Source organism: Chenopodium quinoa, unplaced genomic scaffold (genome assembly GCF_001683475.1).
Source record: "Chenopodium quinoa cultivar QQ74 unplaced genomic scaffold, ASM168347v1, whole genome shotgun sequence".
Taxonomy (NCBI): Eukaryota; Viridiplantae; Streptophyta; class Magnoliopsida; order Caryophyllales; family Amaranthaceae; genus Chenopodium; species Chenopodium quinoa.
Window position 1 is genome coordinate 7957712 of NW_018743920.1, and position 20000 is coordinate 7977711.

General features: G+C 36.6%; 3 protein-coding genes and 1 pseudogene across 4 annotated transcripts; 2 read left to right on the top strand and 2 right to left on the bottom strand.

The window, feature by feature from the left end:
- Positions 1-1017: 1017 nt before the first annotated feature.
- On the top strand, positions 1018-7224 carry LOC110688375 (protein TOC75-3, chloroplastic). The gene is made up of 8 exons (XM_021865116.1): positions 1018-1844; positions 2057-2483; positions 3222-3443; positions 3535-3642; positions 4007-4198; positions 4300-4548; positions 6210-6464; positions 6745-7224. Exons 1-8 carry the CDS (start codon positions 1105-1107, stop codon positions 6982-6984), a joined length of 2433 nt encoding a protein of 810 aa, XP_021720808.1. The 5' UTR covers positions 1018-1104; the 3' UTR covers positions 6985-7224.
- A 105-nt stretch (positions 7225-7329) lies between these two features.
- LOC110688377 (dnaJ homolog subfamily B member 8-like) lies at positions 7330-12096 on the bottom strand. 2 transcript variants are annotated; one of them, XM_021865117.1, is made up of 5 exons: positions 11434-12096; positions 8765-8930; positions 8125-8157; positions 7837-7931; positions 7330-7739 (listed from the first exon to the last, which is right to left on the bottom strand). In XM_021865117.1, exons 1-5 carry the CDS (start codon positions 11818-11820, stop codon positions 7515-7517), a joined length of 906 nt encoding a protein of 301 aa, XP_021720809.1. In that variant the 5' UTR covers positions 11821-12096; the 3' UTR covers positions 7330-7514. The 2 variants fall into 2 exon arrangements, with proteins under 2 accessions (XP_021720809.1, XP_021720810.1); XM_021865118.1 differs by lacking the exon at positions 8125-8157 and having other exon boundaries at positions 11434-12089.
- A 1119-nt stretch (positions 12097-13215) lies between these two features.
- On the top strand, positions 13216-15385 carry LOC110688378 (pentatricopeptide repeat-containing protein At5g59600-like). The gene has a single exon (XM_021865119.1). The coding sequence runs from the start codon at positions 13439-13441 to the stop codon at positions 15077-15079; it is 1641 nt and encodes a 546-aa protein (XP_021720811.1). The 5' UTR covers positions 13216-13438; the 3' UTR covers positions 15080-15385.
- Positions 15386-17473: 2088 nt separating this feature from the next.
- On the bottom strand, positions 17474-20000 carry LOC110688379 (annotated as a pseudogene).

Genomic DNA, 20000 nt, shown 5'->3' on the forward strand with positions numbered 1-20000 from the left:
AAATCATTAATGGATATATCATATAGGTCAAATACAAAACAATTTTGTTAAGATTTTAATAAAGCTTGGACATTAGTCTTAAAATGAGCTTCAAACATAATAGATATCACGAATAATTAAATACACTTCCTTTCAAATTGTGTTCAAATTGTGATCACCAAAATCAAATATAATTATTGCAACCAAATTATATTATTAGAAATCAAACTATATACCAATGACAAATTAAACTTGCAAACTACTCCGTATAAAATGCAAATATCTAGAAGCATCAAACACCAAACATTATCTAGCTAGAAAACACACATACAATCACACACATTATATGAAGTATAGCCGACATTTGTTTATCGAACTCAAGTCTGTAATGTTACCGCCCTTCTATAGAGAATTAATCTTCTCTTCGATATTTTGTTAGGTTTAGCCTAAATCAACCTTGAAGCAACCACTTTGTAAGAAATAGAGATAAAAGCAACTCAATTTTTCCATCATGGCAACCTCTTTAACCCATTTAATCATCGCCGTAATTGTGTAATCTCATTAATATAAATTTTTTTTTGATTTAATTACACTATTCATGATTCATTGATAAGAGTTTAGAGACTTTGACTCAAAACATATAATAGGACAATTTTATTCCTGATAAAGACCCATAACCTAAACGATCTTTAAAGAACGATGAAAATCCGTATCACTATATCTTTAAAGAGTGAAGGGAGTACTTCGAGGGGGTGTTTGGTATGTGGGATTATATGATGGGAATGGGATTATTAATATCAAGTCTCCATAAACCCATGTTTGTTTGATGGGAATTAAATTAGGGAGTGGGAATAGGTTAAATTTTGAGATAGAAGCAATAAAGATAAAATAGTAAATTTGACCTTTAATCCTAATTTTATTCCCAATTATATGTCAAACAAGAAATTGGCCATTCCCACGTGCCAAACACCCCGCGAGTGAATCCACAGATCCACCTGCAGGGTGCAACACAAGAACCCAGCTAAACTTTCCTCTTCCCTTTAAACCCTTTTTCTTATAAAACAAAATCCTCATTTCTTCTCTGTCACTTCTCCTCCTTCCTCCTCTCGCCTCTCCTTATCCCCAATGGCGTCCATCACTCTTCCCGGCGCCATCCGCATCTCCCTCCACCCTTCCACCGCCGCAAACTCCGCCTCTTCTCGCCGCCCCAAAACCCAAACCCACCTCCCTTCTTCCTTCCCCAAATCCAACCCCATCAAATCTTCTCTCTCTTCCCACAACAACCCCACCTCCAACAACAACATCCCTTCTTCTTCTTCCAATTCTGCCCCCATTCAATCCCTCCTCTCCCACCCCATTATCTCCAAAACCCTCATCATCTCCGTTCCCGCCGGCATCCTACTCTTTACCCTCGGTGGCGGCAGTGGCGGAGGTAACAATTTTTTTAATGGCGGAGGTGGGGGAGGTGGAGGGGGAGATGGGTCGTGGTGGTCACGATTTTTCTCTCCCCCCGCTTTCGCCAAAGACGAAGAGACCGAGGGTTGGGATCCTCATGGTCTTCCTGCTAACATTGTTGTTCAGCTTAATAAGCTTAGTGGGTTTAAGAAGTATAAGGTTTCCGATATCCTCTTCTTCGATCAACGACGTCGTTCCACTGTTGGTACCGAGGATTCTTTCTTTGAGATGGTTTCTCTTAGACCTAATGGTGTTTATACAAAGGCGCAGCTTCAGAAAGAGCTTGAAACCCTAGCTACTTGTGGAATGTTTGAGAGGGTTGATTTGGAGGGTAAAACTAATCCTGATGGTTCTATTAAGGTTACTATATCTTTTCTTGAAAGTACCTGGCAATCTGCTGAGAAATTCAGGTTTTATTTTGGTTTTTTCTTTACTTATTTCTGTAAAGATTTGATTGTTGTGATGTTTTTATCCAGTATAATTGGAATGAACTACTGTATGATAGTTTTAATTGGAAGTTTTGATTCAATTTTGGTTTTTTATGGGGAAGTAGCAAGTAATTAGTGGAGAAATTGTTATGGGTATTGATTTGATTTTAATGTATGTGATTATTGGTACTTAGGTGCATTAATGTGGGGTTGATGCCACAAACGAAGCCGGTGGAGATGGATCCTGATATGACTGATAAGGAGAAGCTTGATTTCTTTATAAGCCAGGAGAAGGATTATAGGAGGAGGATTGACCGGGCTCGGCCATGCTTGTTGCCAACCCCAATCTATCGGGATGTGATGAAGATGTTGAGTGATCAGGGGAAGGTGACTGCAAGGTCACTGCAGAAGATTAGAGATACAGTTCAGAAATGGTACCATGATGAGGGGTATGCATGCGCTCAAGTTGTGAATTTTGGGAATTTGAATACTAAGGAAGTTGTTTGTGAGGTGGTGGAAGGGGATATTACCCAGTTGTTGATTCAATTCCAGGATAAACTTGGAAATGTAGTTGAAGGGAATACTCAATTTCCCGTTGTTTGGAGGGAATTGCCTAAGCAGGTAATAGCATTTTAATCTTCGTTGCAAATCCATAGTTAATTAATCGTTTTGAACATTTAATATTTGAGATTTGTTGATATTTCCAAGCATAATGTAGCAGTACCTTAAGCTGTCATATCAGTGGTCTAAAATGATACCTAAGAAGTTTGATACGTGTAATACCCCGTAATCACCAAATCACCTGAACAAGAAAGGTGATGAAGATGTCGAGTAATACGTAATACATGTACTGCTGTGTTTCTTGTCAAAATGTGAGTTTGGATGAGCATTGGAAACACTGATAAAGTCAATTTAATGTAATTTGAAACTATTCTATTATTTTGCGTGGTTAAGACTTAGAATTCACTTCATAAATTGTCAATATTATTAGAACTATACATGGCTGTTGGAAAACAAAGGAAATGAAAATATTCATATTCTGCAGTATGTGCAGGATTTTTGGACCGTTAACTTTCACATATAGAAGATTAGAAGTGTATCGGAAAATTTAGGATCAATATGAGGTTAAGCACACATAGTTTGTGGAAGTTATAGATTTACTATTTGATGCATGGCTATACATAATGATATGGCCATCATTGTGGTGCCGGCTGCTTAGTTTTTACTTTTAAGTTATCTGCTAATGTAATCAGAAATGACAAGAAAAAATGGCCATAGTTGCTGATTATGCTGTAATCTAAAGTATTTCTGTGTTATACTAAAGCATTAATTAGTTTGTTGTGGTGTCCAATTTTGCAGCTTAGAGTAGGTCATGTCTTTAACATAGAAGCAGGAAAGCAAGCTTTGAGAAACATAAACTCTCTGGGTTTATTTTCTAACATTGAAGTGAATCCACGTCCTGATGAAAAGTCTGAAGGAGGAATAATTGTTGAGATTAAGCTTAAAGAACTTGATCAGAAGTCTGCTGAAGTGAGTACTGAGTGGAGTATTGTTCCTGGACGTCAAGGGCATCCAACACTGGTAGGTTTCATTATCTTTTCCTATCACAACTTATGAATTTTGTGTAAAGTTCTGATTTTTTTTAATTTTTCCCTTCCTGAAACCTCCCCAGGCTTCTATCCAGCCAGGCGGAACTGTCTCCTTTGAACACCGAAACATCAAAGGTCTCAATAGATCATTCCTTGGCTCAGTGACCACCAGTAACTTCTTCAACCCACAGGTAATATTACTTATAATTACTAGTCCTCAAAAAAAATTTCTTTTTTTTTATTACACTTAATAAAAAATAAATGCACCAAGTGATACTATTTTCACCCTAAAAGGCGGCTCATCTCTTGTCCCTCTAAGCATGACTGTTCCATTAATATGTTTCCCTTCTTGGTCCTTAGCCTTCATATCCTCTTGGTCAGTTGGTTGATGCTCAGATTTGTTACAGTCTCTGTTCAGTGATTATCTGTATTTATAGCTTATCTTATTTCAAGAGATATCAGTATCATTCTCAGGAATGAAAATGTTCAGGCCACTCTTTTGTGTTTCACCTCCTGGGGATGTTATTCTTCTGGTTCTAACTAGCACATTTTCAGGATGATCTTGCTTTCAAGTTCGAATATGTGCATCCGTATATCGATGGTGTATATAGTCCCAAAAACCGCACTTTCCGAACAAGCTGCTTCAATAGCAGAAAGCTGAGTCCTGTGTTTACTGGTGGCCCAGGACTGGATGAAGTTCCTCCTATCTGGGTTGATAGGTCTGGTGTGAAAGCTAATATTACTGAGGTTGGTACTTGATTCTAAATTTGACTTTGCTAGCCTAGTTCTATATTGTTTCTTCCTCTCATATTAGTCATATTTGTTGCAAAATGATGCCACTTTTGCAGAATCTTACCCGGCAGAGCAAGCTTACTTATGGGCTTGTGGTTGAAGAGATAACAACACGAGATGAAAGCAGCCATATCGCCATAGCTGGTCAAAGGGTGTTGCCTAATGGTGGAATTAGTGCTGATGGACCCCCAACAACTTTAAGCGATACTGGTATTGACCGAGTGGCATTCTTACAAGCAAATATTACACGAGATAACACAAAGTTTGTAAATGGAGCTATAGTTGGTGATAGAAATGTGTTTCAGGTAACTTTTGTGTCCTTCCTTTTTGAATAGTTTCTCCCATTGTACTAATGTACTGTATCAATGCACTATTATTAATATAGCTGTTACAGGAATGTATTAGACATAGTACCCTAATTTACGATTATTTAAGTCTTTATAGTCATGAAGATTGACTGACAAATGAAACACTATTGCTATGAACACCTTAGAAACAGACAGGAATTCTCCTTGTTCGGAAGTGGTCTAGCATAGTTTCCTCTTTTGCACATTGTGGATTTCACCTATTATCTATGCAACATTCCAATTTGAGCAGCTTAAGTCACATATCTTATGGTTATGAGTTTACAGGTTTTTCTAAGTTTAAAAATTCTAGTATAGATAGGTTGTTTGCAATGATTTGTTTTGTTGTGGGGGGGGGGGGTACTAATTGAAATTATGTATGGTTGCGAATGAACCCATGAGATTGAGCATATGCTCTCTTTGTTTAATGTCCCATGTCAACTTGCCTAATGCAGTAATAAAAAAAACTCTAGTTTGAGTTTTTGAGGTCCAACCCTGTTGGGAGGCGGGGTGGGCTGTGTCAACTTCTTTGCTTAATTGTTTTACCATTTTACCTTCCCCAAGTGAGCTTTTAGCTGTTTCTGTGCAATATTGTACTTGTCCATGAAGTCGCCATTTTTTTATTCTGTACATTTTGTGTAATCTGTCCCAAAATGTTAGCTAGACTAGATGTTTTATTGAGTATGGTAGTTTTTTAGCTGTCTTAACCAGATTAATGTTGGAATTTCTCAATCTATAATAAGTTGGTTTGAATTGAAGATGTCAAATGGTACTCCATAGTTACTAATTGTGGTAATATAAAAAATTTTGGAGACATCCAAAAAGGAGCTTGAACAAACATTAGGCAAAATGGAAAAGGAGGTACAATTCTCTTATGTCATTGATGGTATAGCTTTACAAATTAATTAGTACTTTCTGTGTACCATTCTCCCATTAGGGTAGTAAGATAAAATTGTTACATAGTATCAATTTTTCTACTTCCTTTCTAGGCTAAATGCAACAGTTTGATTGTCACACTTTACCATTAATATCTCTAATTATCAATTAAAAAAAAAGTATGCAAAGCTGATATGCTGAATATAAATTGAGATGAATCTAAAAACATCCTTTATACTATGTATTAACATTCATATATGTATGTTAATAAAAAGAATTACAGTCAAAGCAATAATTTTTTTTTTCCCCACTGGTTTTGCCAGTTAATGGGTCAGAAAGCAAAAGGTGATAAGCTTACATGATTGTCAAAAACTAATTCCTGATGGAAATAATTATTTGTAGCAATTGCCAAACTTTGCTATAGGAAGCAATCTACAGGGGGTAAGGTTGCATATGTTTGAATCTCCTTAAATGAAACTCTTTAAAAGCTTCTTGGACATAGTGTTGTTTAAACCAGTCAGTGTTTGGAGGGAGGAAGAGGGTGGGGGTCAATGCTCTAGTATGCTGTTAGATGTGACAAGATTTCATGGCAATATGTCAAATTGGCCTGGCATCTTTTAACCAGCGTGATAAATATATCTTGCTTATGCTGTTTTACTTTCATTGGTGCATTTTTTGGACTTGAATGAATCTTCATATGCAAAAAAAAACTTAAACTTGATTTGATTCCTGTCTTCTGATTGCAGGTGGACCAAGGCTTGGGCATAGGCAGTAAAAACCCACTCTTCAACCGCCATCAACTGACATTAACCAGGTTTCTTCAGTTGAAGAACGTAGAAGAAGGTGCTGGGAAGCCACCACCGCCTGTTCTTGTCCTTCATGGTCACTATGGTGGCTGTGTGGGAGACCTTCCTAGCTATGATGCTTTTACCCTTGGAGGACCCTATTCTGTTAGGGGTTACAACATGGGAGAACTTGGTGCAGCTAGAAGCATTCTTGAGGTAAGTTTCTATTCAGCTATAGTTATCTTCAGTTCTTCACAGTTTTATTTATAGGCAGCACTCAGCACAGAATCAATAGGTAAATATTGATGACATGATTAACATAGATGAATCTTTATTGAAATTTATGAGAAAGATGCATATAAACTCGATATAATGTATGGCCTTTTATCGTATGAGAAGTGATAGTTGTGTTTTATCGTGCTAACTGCTAAGATAGAGATGCAAAGCTTGAATTACAAGTGTTGTTAACCTTTCTTTTCTTTTTTTTTGTCCACAGCTTGCTGCTGAATTGCGGATACCTATCAAAAACACACATGCGTATATTTTTGCAGAACACGGGAATGATCTTGGAACTTCCAAAGACGTCAAGGGCAATCCTACAGAAGTTTATAGAAGAATGGGTCAGGGCTCATCTTATGGAGCTGGTGTCAAGCTAGGTCTTGTGCGAGCCGAGTATGCTGTTGATCACAATTCTGGTACTGGAGCAATATTCTTCCGGTTCGGGGAAAGATTTTGAGCTCAGTTTAGTTTTTGTTTCCAATCGTGCCTTAATATACTGAGGTTAATTTAGCTTTTGATAGAGTTGTGTAGAATGGAGAGGCCAAATTAGTTTTTTGAAGGTAAATGGCGGATTTCTAGGAATTCAAAAATAAGAACTGATTTTTATTTTTTTATTTTATTATTTTTTTTTTTTTTACTGTATTCAGTATTCAATATTTCAATTGAAAGGTCATTTTTTCTGCTTTTGATGTCGAAAGGATAACTTCAATTATTATGGCACATATGAATGAACAAGACACTTGTCCTGGTGAATATTTAGCACTTGTATATCGATAATAATTATAGATAATATGTCGAGTTCTTGATTAAACTCAAGTTATATTCATTTGAAAAGAAGCATCTCCATTTGGAGCATAGGTTCTCCTGTGTAGGACATAATCTTTGTAAACAACTAAAGCATGACCAAAAAGGTATTTAGGTATCATGATATAGTTTTGTGTTATAATATACACCAAAATTTAAGCAAAAGAACAAGTAATTTTACTGCTATATGCCTAATTCCTTCTTTAATTGAGCAAGAGCAGCTTCAATGTCGTCAATACTCTCTTCAATGCTGTTTTTGTTTTTCCCTCCTGTTCCATTATCAACATTATTTGCTCTTTGAGCACCAGAACTTTTAAAAGAATCTTCTCTAGGTGCCTCACCACCAATATCTTCATTGGTTATATTAAGTTCCTTCTCCAAAAATTCAACAAACTCTTCACCTATTTCCTGTATGAGATAATAGTAGATCATATTTAGCTCATTTAGCTGCTAACTGCAACTTCCAAAACCTGAAGTATGAGAACATGTGTAAATATTGGCTCACCGATAACTCTTCCCATAAGCTCTTCGGCTTCCCTTGTGATGAGGCATTGGCTTCCCAGTTTTGAAATTCTTCCTGTAGATCTCTAAAGAAGTCACCTGCAACACCCAAAACTAGACTTAAGCAGCAATAAGGAAGCAAAATTATGCTTTTATTGAACAATTTCATGCGCCAGGAGAAAAAAGGAAGTAAAAGAGAAGCAATTTCTGCTAGCTAGGTAGCTAGTATTGAAGAGATGGTACATAATTATCACTGTAGCCTTGCATATGTCAAAGAAGATAAATAATCTACCTACTGTAATTTGGACATCCGTCAAAAATTCACCTGCAACAGCTATGGGTTCAGCATAAGAATACATTCCTACGACAGCGCTAGACCACACAGGACAGATCATAAAAGGTGTGGTGGTATTCACTTTCAAAGTTTCAATATTGGGGCATAGAACCATATATATCATATATGGACAACAGGGCATCGCTACCATGATCTTGCAAAAGAGCATGTACCTTCAAGGAATTATGAATGTGTTGAATCACATATATTTCTCTCCGCAAGCTTGTTGCAGCTAGTCATATGATCAAGAGTTTGCTAAGGTATTATACATACTTTAGTCAACTAGATTTAGTTAGAATTTCCGGTATTTACATCCACCAACACACTAGATCAAAACCTATTCAACATAATTCCCTAACTAGGAAGCTACTTGTATGAGGTTAAAACAACTAGAAAATAATCTCAATATGGAATTTTTGTCAGTCCGTAAAGTATAATTGTTATAACGACAATCATAAAAACAAGTGCCTATTATTTATTTCCAATTCAGTCTGGTGAGTAATCAATAGAAACAATCACCTGAGTATGCATAATCACCTAAAATGTTAACTATAATAAATCAGTATGTATAGACCACTATGATGAATTGAAAATGTACCAAATCCATAGAATTCTTCCTCTTCTTGGGTGCTCTGACTTCTTCCAGAAGATGAATACGAAAAGTCAGATCTGCGATTGCCCGCATCATATCTATCTCGAGAATCAGAGTTGATCAACGTATTATATGCATGCTTTATTCTCATAAATTTCTCTTGAGCATTTGCCTGTAAATTGAGAAATGAACTTAGAACTACTGTAGAAGGTTGAGAATAGTAAACCCCCAAAACTAAGATTCCATGCTTGAAGGGAAAAACACATGCATTGTTATTAGAACGAATACCAAAAGTTGTCTTACAATTGACTATGAAATCACCTATATAAGTATGAGCAACTGCAGCAAACACACATGCCTCTGCAACACCTTATCTAATCCTCCATGTAACTCATTTATCCTACCTAACAAAGCCTCAGCCCATATCAGTGGGGTTGGATCAATTAGCTAGTCAGCTACATAGATTTAGTACATACAAAGCAATAGGAACTCGTGCCCGTGGCCAGACGAGTCCAGCAGCTGGAAGAACACCGCATGTTTTGTGGTGTCCGGTGCGCCCCAGACAACCCTTGAAATTCCATATACAGACATAAGTCAGTCGCATTAAGACCTGTGATAGCCTTGAATTAAAAAGGTAGGTGTGTACAAAAATGACTAAATTGACGCTTCAAGGGCAAAGTGGACGGTTTCAATCACTCCAATGGCCTCCCGAGGTGTCATGAGGTCCATGGGAAACACCCCAACCTCTTTCCTATGCGGTCCAACAAAGTAAAAAATGTTCAAAACTTACGGCTATAATCCACGCTTTTTGGACCAATTTTTGAAGGTTTTGAGACCTAGTGTCGAAAAATATTAGGATTGTGGGGGATACATCCCGAGTTTATATAACGTTGTTTGGAACCATAAATGAGCACTAATCAGTCACATAAAGGCATGTGGTGACCTTAGTTTAATTAAAGGAGGCTTGTACGAAAATGGCTAAATTGATGGTTTAAAGGCAAAATGGATGGTTCTAACCACCCCAAATGGCCTTTCGAGGTGTCGTGGGGTCCATATGAAGAACCTTGACCAATTTCCTTTTCTGTTCTGAAAAAGTAAAAAAATGTTCAAAAGTGAAGATCCACACTTTTGGACCAATATTTGAGATTTCAGGACTTAATCTCGGGAATGTAAGGGATGCATCCACTAGCTGGTCACTTAAAGACCAGTGGTGGCATCTGGCATTGGGTCAATTATGGAAGGCGTGTACAAAAATGGCTAAATCTATTGCTTAAAGGAAAAGTAGGTAGTTTCAACCATCCAAATGGGCTCCCATGTCCTGGGGTCAATGCGAAGAATTCCGAAAGTTTTCTTTCCGGTCCGGAAAAGTCCAAAACTGAAGGTAACAATCCATGCTTTTGGACCAATTTTAGAGGTCCCAAGATCGATTTCAAGAATGTAAGGGATGCATATCAGAGCCATATAATATTGTTTGAAACCATATTTGACCACTAGTCGGCCATATAAAGTCCCATGGTGCCCTTGAATTAATGAAGGAAACATAAAGTGTAAACAGATAAATTGGCAGTTTAAAGGCAAAGTGGACGATTCCAACCATCAAATGGACTCCCGAGTGTCTTGGGGTCTATGGGGAGCACCCCGACATATTTCCCTTCCGGATTAAAAAAAACTCGAAAATTGTTTAAAAGTCTATCCACGCTTTTGGGCCAATTGAAAGGCTATATTTCGAAGTTTTCGAGTCGAAAAATCACAGATTCAAAGGAGATGCATCCCAATACGACCATTATTCGGTCACATAAAGGCCCGTGGTTAAGCTAATTAAGGGAAGTGTGTACGAATATGACTAAACTGGCGCTTAAAAGACAAAGGGGATGGTTACGACCACTCAAATGACCTCCCGGGTGTCATGGAATCCATGGGAATCACCCCGTCAGGCACATGGAGGGAAATGGTTTTAACGTTTCCTAAGAGATGTCTGACACCTTATAGCTGCAATGACAACTCGAAGGAACATAGTCTAGGCCAATTAGCAATGATTAAGGATGATGCAACTCAAACTAAGAATCTCATCTCTCTAAAATCCTTAGCAACAAGTCAATTGATATTTCATATGTTACAAACGTGATAGGTGAATGATGAACACTACATTGCCAATCCACCATTCCACACAAAAACCATAATTAAAGGCCATCAGTCACCACAATATAACAGCTAGCACAAGGCCATAAATTTTCTGAATTCTGATACACAAAACAGAAGCTAACTAACATAACTAATCACTGATGATTATATTGCCTTATTCCAACTCCAGAACATCTCAGTAAAAAGAAACAGGAAATTGCAGTATTCTCAAATAAAACAATGGTGTTCAACCATCAGCTAAAACCTAACTAAGCAATTCGAAAGTCGCAACGGGTGATACCCAAAACCTGTGATCAAATCTTGTCCACATGAATTCCCATTAGCTCCCAATCCATACATGCACCAAAATAACAGCAAAAACACCATCACCACCATAAAGTACATATGAAAATTTCCAACAAACAAAAATTCCATTTTTTACAATCAAAACATCCCAATTCACTAATCAATTACAAGCATCCAATTCAAGCACAAGAAAGTAAAATCAAATAAACCCCAAATCAAAAAAATTAAAATAAAATGTAAGAAAATACCTCTTTATTAACATCTGGGTGATATTTAAGAGCAAGTTTTCGATAAGCCCTTTTAATTTCATTAGGAGTAGCAGAAGAAGAAACCCCCAAAACTTGATATGGGGTTTCTCTAACACTAGCTTTTACTTTATATCTCTGCTTCTTCCTCAAATTTATTGAACTGGGTATTGAAGAATGTGAACCCAGCACCAAAAGATCAATTACATGACTGCCATAGCAGCATCTAAGTACAGGTACAGAAGTAGGAGAGAGAAAATGAGTTTGAAGGTGAAGAGTAAAGGGATAAAGATATGTTCTTGGGGAGTAATTTTGATTGTGATGAGAGAAAATTAGGATTTGAGGAGTTGATTTTAATTGAGTTGAAGGAAGTGTGAATCCATTACGCATATTTAATTCAATGTTTTTTTTTTTTTTGGTACTAAAATTTTCGCATTTACAGGAATTTTTGGCTAAATGGCAAAGTTTGTTGGTTCAATTTTTTGCAAGAAAGGTTTGGATGGTTGTGGAAGGGGAAGGAGGAGTGGTGTAGGGAGGCCCATAGGAGTTATATTTGGCCACAAATTTAGGTGTCATTGTTGTCTTCTTTTTCTGTAGGCCATTAATTGATTTATTGCTCCTCGAGATTAATTATGAGTAATGACTTAGATTAAGATATATGTAGTACGATTTACTTTAATATATAAAAATGACTTAGTTAGGTCGAGTTTAAATCTAATGAATAATTTCAATCTATCTCAAAAAAAAAAAAAAAAAAAAAGAATGATTTCAATAGTATAATAATGGTAAGGCTAGAATTGAAATTTATATAAGTAATAATTAGTGAAATCGTGCTGAAGGATGCTAAGGTACTGTTGCACACAATTTGTTGAACCAGCAATTATTGTCCCAAAACTATTTTGTACTGTTGAGGATTGTCTTGTATGTTAATAGAAAATGCTTCTAAATCTCATAGATTCAAAGATCCACTGATGAAAATTTGTCCAAATTTTCCGTAGTAAATGCCTTACATCTCATTGATATCATTTTTTTATATTTTTTTTGACATACGCCTAATTGACAAAATAAACTATTACAAACTACGGATCAAGTTTGCTGAGCTACTCATTGGAGCTTCAATGTTACAAAGATTACAAAACCTATAAAACTTAAACACAACTTCCTCACAAGAAAATGCCGGCTTGAAAATCCAAGTGATTGCCCTCAAACATGCTGCTGGAGATACCACATTTGACCTTTGTTGGCTATGTAACCCCATTTTTGTTGATATTGGGAATAGAACGGAAGAGCGGAACACACACGATTGTTGGTATACATAAACTCGAGCTCAACAAGACACAAACACTCTTTTATACTAGGTAAGAAGGGAAGGAAGATAAGATGACCAAGGCTTAACAACATAATTTCAGTCACTTTTACAAGTGAGTCGATACCCTTAACCGTGGGTATCTTTGGTCCCTTCTCAAAGGAATAGACCATTACCATACTAAAAACCCCTAAAAGAAACTTAAAAGGACCCCCATGTTAGAGAGCAGGGTTAAGATAAAGGTTCATTACGTTTTAATTTACTTCAATTATAGGATGGATTAGGTTTTACCTAAACAACATTTTTCCAATTATTTCTCCTTTTTTAAAGATAGATTTTATATTATTTGAAAAAAATAAAATAAGATTGGATTACCAACTTAACATATGTATTGACACTAAACGTCTAAACTTTTTATTAATTTTATGTTCATTTTAATCTTAAACCCAATTATTTTTTTGAAAAACATTACTATTACTCCGTTATTGTTTAGTTAAAAAAAACTAGAAGTCAGCTTGTACAGCTGTACTTATGATGAACATGTCTATCAGAGCTAGATTTGGTACTTCTGCAGTTCTGCTGGTTCCAGACATGAAGTCAGATTGTACGGATAAAACAGTAGTACTACTCCGTACCAACAGTAGTACAGTAATGTAATATGACTGTTACTCGTAGTTTGTGAAAATCAGTTAATTCAGTCAAATGTTTCCAATTTTCAGACTAACCATTTTTCTGACATCCTACAACCGAACCCACTTCATAAACCGTTCACTTCAAACATCCTCAGATTCTTACATCAAATGCATCGAAAATTACACTCTAAATCGATCTTCGATGTCGGGTAAAGCGTTACATGCTCATTTGATCATCAATGGCTTAGCTAATTTAAGTCATATTGCTTCCAAGCTCATTGCAATGTATGTCGAATGTCGGGAATTGGGTATTGCACACCAAGTGTTCGATGAAATGCCCGAGTGTAATTATCGACGATGGATAGCCCTTATTGGGGCATATGCCAAATGTGGGTTTTACAGGCAAGCATTGGATTTTTTATGTGAAATGGTTGCAGAAGGTGTAAAACCCAACAATTTTGTGCTTCCTAGTGCTCTTAAAGCTTGTGGACATCTGTTAGAAAGGCGGACCGGAGAGGAGATACACGGATTCAGTTTAAGGAGGTCGTTTCATAATGATGTGTTTGTTGGTAGTGCTCTTATAGATATGTACTCGAAATGTGGGTTTGTTGATAAAGCAAGGAAGGTTTTCGACAACATGATTGAGAAGGATTTGGTTGCTCTGAATGCTATGGTTGCAGGGTATGTTCATGTAGGGTTAGTGAAAGAGGCATTGAGTTTTGTAGAGAATGTGCAAGTGATGAAATTGAGGCCTAATGTGGTGACATGGAATACTTTGATTGCAGGATTTTCGCAAGCAGGGGATAGTTTAATGGTAGATGAGCTTTTCCAAGTGATGCGAGATAACAAGATTGAGCCAGATGTGGTGTCATGGACTTCTATCATATCAGGGTTGGTGAAGAATTTTAAAAATGACGAAGCCTTTGTCACATTCCAAAAAATGATGGATTCTGGATGTTTTCCGAATACAAATACTGTCAGCACTCTGTTATCTGCTTGTGCTAATGTAGCAAATGTGTCAAGGGGGAAGGAGATTCATGGTTTTGCTTTGGGGGTTGAACTAGAGCGGGATATATATGTGCAGAGCGCGCTTATAGACATGTATGCTAAATGTGGATGTATATCTCAGGCATCAACTTTGTTTCATAACATGACTAGAAGGAATACCCCTACATGGAACTCGATGATCTTTGGATATGCTAACCACGGTTATTGTAAGGAAGCAATAGAACTTTTCAAGAGGATGGAAATTGAGGATGCAGGGAAGCTCAGTCACTTGACATTCACTGCAGTGCTAACAGCCTGCAGTCACGGTGGGATGATAGACCTCGGAAGAAGCCTCTATGAATCAATGCAAGAGAATTATAACATTAAGCCGAGACTTGAGCATTATGCATGTATGGTAGATCTTCTTGGTAGAGCAGGGAAACTAACCGAGGCTTATGATTTAATCAACGCAATGCCTATTCAACCTGATTTGTTCGTATGGGGAGCATTATTAGGAGCCTGTAGACAGCATGGTAACATAGAGCTAGCAGAAGTAGCAGCAAAACACCTGTCAGAACTCGAACCTAAGGGTTCTGGGACAAGTTTATTGTCAAATTTATATGCTGGAGCAGGAAGTTGGGGAAACGCCGCAAGACTAAAGAAGCTGATGAAGAAGAAGAGATCGAAAAATTTTCCCGGGTGCAGCTGGATAGAGGCTGCCTGATACACAACAGCTTCCCTAAGAGGGGGTGAACAAGACATCCTTATATTGTGCCTAAATGGAAACAATTTCTGTTGTTTAGATTTTGTACCTAAGTGTATTTTTACATCATCATTATCTAGAATGTCACCTTTGACAACTCAAAAGGTCAGTTTATCCACTTAGAAAATAATTTAAGTTAGTAGGGTAATGACTCTGATGAGCAAGTACTTTATTTTTGTGCAAATTTCCTAACAAAAAGCAACACTGTTTTTTGGAATTGTGTCATTTTTGGGTTTGTTTCGTTTTTATTAATTAATCCTTTCCACTTTGGAGTTAAAACTCTTACATCATCTCTAAACCGCAATTTGCCATTAAATTTGTAATTGGGAAGTTTGGTCGTTCTTGCTTTATCAAATTATTTAATACGAAGTACTATAGTAGTATTATTCAAGGAATCATATTTTATTTTCCTTCAAAAAAAAAAAAAGAAATCATATTTTATTATGGATAAGATTTTTAATTACAGCAAGTTGCAAGAAGAAGATATGGTGGTCCCTTCCAGATCGATCTGTTGGGCTGTTGGCAAATGAAAATGGTGTTTTAGGTTCTTGACAAGGTCATGTTTCATGAGTTTTTAATGACCCCTAAACTTATTTTTTATGCAAATGGCATGTCGTAAGAAAATAACCTCATTGACTTTGACACATGACACTCAACAACCTTCGACCCTAGTTGTAAATTTGTAATTTATCACTGATGCATTAAACTTTCACGATCTTAATCTTTTACACGGAATTGGTAAATTGGTAATTAACCAAATCTTTTCTACAGAGTATATTAATTACTCGAATAATAAAATAACCAACATAGATACATTGACCTTGATAGTTACAATCCTTTCATAGTGATTGCTCAATAATACATTTGAAAGTACTTTATGACCTTTTTTACTTTTCACTCTTCTATTTTTTTACAAGAGTTGGTAAACGTCTAATAGACCATAAATTTATTCCTAAAAATAGAATCCTCACAATATTTTCTAATTTTGAATTATTGATACATACACAAGAAGCTAGTTAATCATTACATATAGATTAACCATCTTAGCGTAGCCACACAATCAATCAACCATTGCACAAAAGCTCTATATGTACAAAGGGACCAAAGGACAAAGCTTTGCATCACTTAAATTTTTTTTTTTTTTTTTTTTTTGTTGTTTTGAGAACCACAAGGACGGGGTGAGAATCGATCTCAAAATCTCCTCGAACCGGAGAAAAAGCTCTAACCACTTGAGTTATCCCTCACTCTCTGCATCACTTAAATAGTTAAATGTATACAACTTCACTGTTGTATAAAAAATATTGCAATGACAGCTAAGGTAAGATAATGTTATAAGTATAAAAAGTTTGATTGTTATGATAATCATAAAACAAATAGAAAGAGAAATTAACAATAAATAAACCTAAATACCCTTTTCGTAGATGTAAATTGAACTTAAGTATCGTTTATTAGACTTGAATTTAAATTATCTAGATTTAATTTTTACAAACTTGTTTTTCCTGAACATACCCTCAGTTAATTTACACAAGCTGTGTTTTTTTAATACGTATATATTTTTGCAAGGGGTAGGGGTGTTTTAACCACCAATACAGCTCATAAAGATTTAATCGATCAACACTTGAAGCTCAAAAAAATGGACCACCAACCACTTGAGGGTTATCTAAAAAGCAGGCCTTGGAAAATCCTAAATTTCTGATCAAGAGTTAAGCTTATAAGAATCCCATAAAAGATAAGTGTCACCCTCGGCCTCCACCTTTAGATTTTCAGTGATTTTTGTCCAAGAAACGTATATCACACTTCTTACTTTCCAGGTTCTACTCAATCTAAACTTTTAAAGCAAAGTGCGTCATATTTGCCCGATTGATACCTCTGTTGATATTTGTCGCAAACAACCCTCTAACTCATGATCGTACCTCCAATTCCACTTTCATACTACCCTGAATTGGTAAAGCATCACCCCTCCTGCCACCACCCACCCTCTAACATACCCATTTGAATCCAATCAACATCTTCAGAGAACATAAACTGGAAGCATTGACTCAGCTATCTATCCTAAGAAAGAAGAAACTCCCAGATTAGAAAATGTGAGATAAAAATATTGCATCTAACAACTCCAAATAACCCAAACATGTCCCCTATAAGCATATCATAGTTATAAATTAGGCAAGCCACCCCCAAAGAACTCCCATAATCTTAACCCTAAGATTGGCCTTCAACTTCTGTAAGCACAAAGACATATATGTATATACGATGATGCTCATCCCCCACCCCCTTGGCACCCTTACCTTACTTCTCGGTAAGAAGTAAAAGGAAAGAGGGAGGGAAAAATATGTCGGTAAAGGGAGCAAATGAAAATGAGAGAGAAATACTCAATGCACTTGTATGCCGAACAGGCAAAAAAAAAGCAAAGTTGTTAGCTAATCTGTTGTTCATCTTTCTTGTGTTGCTTCAGCTTGACAACTGAAAAAGAAGATACAACGTTATATATGCTTAAACCAAATGTGATCTCAAAAATACATTAGAAACAAATTCTTGAGACGGTGTTGCTTGGTTATCAAAGACAACAGAGCAGTTAGATTTGTTATTAGTTAATATGTAGTTCTCTTTCTTGTGTTGCTTCAGCTTCACAACTGAAAAGAAAGATACAATGTTATGCTAAAATCAATTGTACATCAATCCCAAAAACACGTTAGATCATATCCTTGAGACTGTGATATATATATATATATATAACCTACATGAACCATGAGAGAATCTTTCCTCTAGACATGGTGACAAGACTGACACCGGAAAGATATACACCAGACAGGAGTGTTAACTTCTTCAGACTTGAACACGAGTCGTCCATACATTGGAGGCATTTGATTCCCTTGAATTTCTTTCATGTCACTTATGTGAAGCACTTCTGTTTTCTGAAGTGCCTTCCCAATGTTGGAATGTTCAGTCACTCAATCTATAAGATACAAAGCATAATCTAATCAAAAACTGTTTGTTTTGGGGCTGTGTCCCTCTCGTTAGCACAAGGAAAATAACCTATTCAATAGCAAAAATAAGATGGACAATCATGCTGCATGATATATACTTTCAGATCAACATCATACAACCCTAATGATTTCTAATACATGCGACATTTCGAAACAAAACACGCAAGACCACTGATACTGAAGTTAATCCCCATCCTCAATTCAACCACATCAATTTCTTGATCAATATAAAAGCCTCCATGTGCAACAAGTATAAACTTACTACATAAACGAATACCAAACCAAAACAGATAGATACCCACCTATTTCCAAATTTAGTTGTGAAAGTGTTAGATTTCATTACTATTTCAGACTAACTTGCACTATCTTACTGACAATATTTCCGAAAGATCGAGATAACATACATCAAATTAACAGCCCGACCATTCTTAAACTCTCCATCCAAATACATGGAAAACTGACAATCAAGCTATCAAATAATGAAAGCAGGAAAAATAGAACTTTCAAAGGTAGACCCTTTTCCTTTCTAAATTTAACACATCCTAATTAGCAGATCAAGTTTAAGATTTCAAAGCTAGTTCCAATTCTACACAACAATCTAGCACAAAAAACCAACTACCCAAGAATCAGAATAAATCAAACAATCAAATTTCACAATTCAAGTCAATAACCAAACAATTCAAAACTTTCACACAAAAACAAAATCAAAATCATCATTTGCTCAAAATTAATGAAATCAGAAAATTTTATACCTTTGTCATAAAAATATAACAGAGAAGATCCAAGATCAGCTCCATCTTCAATTATTACCAGGACCAACAGTAGGAGATTGATGATAAAAAACCATTGAACCATAGTTATTCCCTGACTGCATCATCATTCCATTCCCACCATTACTAAACTGATTATAATTATAATGATTATTACTATTACTATGATTTTGATTATGACTATAATTATGATTATTCTGATTCTGCTCAAATCCATTGTAATTCCCCATCCCTGTCATCCCCATTCCCATCACCGGTACCAAACCCGATTTCCCATTCCCGTTCTCCGAAGACGAATTCGACCCGCCGTCAATCGAATCACCTCGCATCCTCTTCAAATAAAGCCGATACTTCTGTAAATGACTCGCAACATTCTCTCTAGTCAAACCTTCTACATTCATCAGCTGCATAATCGTCTTCGGCACCGCATTCTTAATCCCTAAGTGTCCAACCACATCAACAAATCTCTTATGCAATTGCGGCGTCCACACCAACCTCGACCTCTTCATCGCCTTCTCTCCGCCGCCGCCTCCGCCGCCTCACATGGCCGCATCCGCCGCAACCTCCGCCGCCGCAGAATCAGCATCATCCGGCGAATCAGTCCTCCGTTGCTTCTTCGTCCCTGACTCATCGTCGTTATTTTCCTCACATAAATCCTTGTAATTCGCGCCGCAGAGGATGGAGAGAGTGTCCTCGGAAGCTTGGGTGACTTCGCCGGAGGTCCGGTAAGGTTCCGGCTTGATGTTAGACGCCGATAAAAGTTCGATTGGAATTAAGCCTTGAGTTAACGGCGCTATGTCGGCAAAGTTAGGTAAACCTAATTCCCACTCGTGAACTTTTTCGTCGTCTTCTTCTTCTTCGCCGGCGATGTACAGTCTGCCGTCGTAGTCGCCGTTAACTTCTCCCATGGTAAAAAAAAAGAAAAAAAAATTAAATTAAATTAAAATTAAAATAGGAAAAAAAGGATGATTGATTAATTTTTAAAATATTTATTTAATTTTTAGAGAGAGAAAGTAAAGGGGTGTTTGGATGAAAGGGGAAATAGAGAAGTGAGAAAGGAAAGAGAAGATGGGCAAAAAGTGTACGTATAATAAATAAATATCTACGGTACTTAAAAATCGGGTGCTT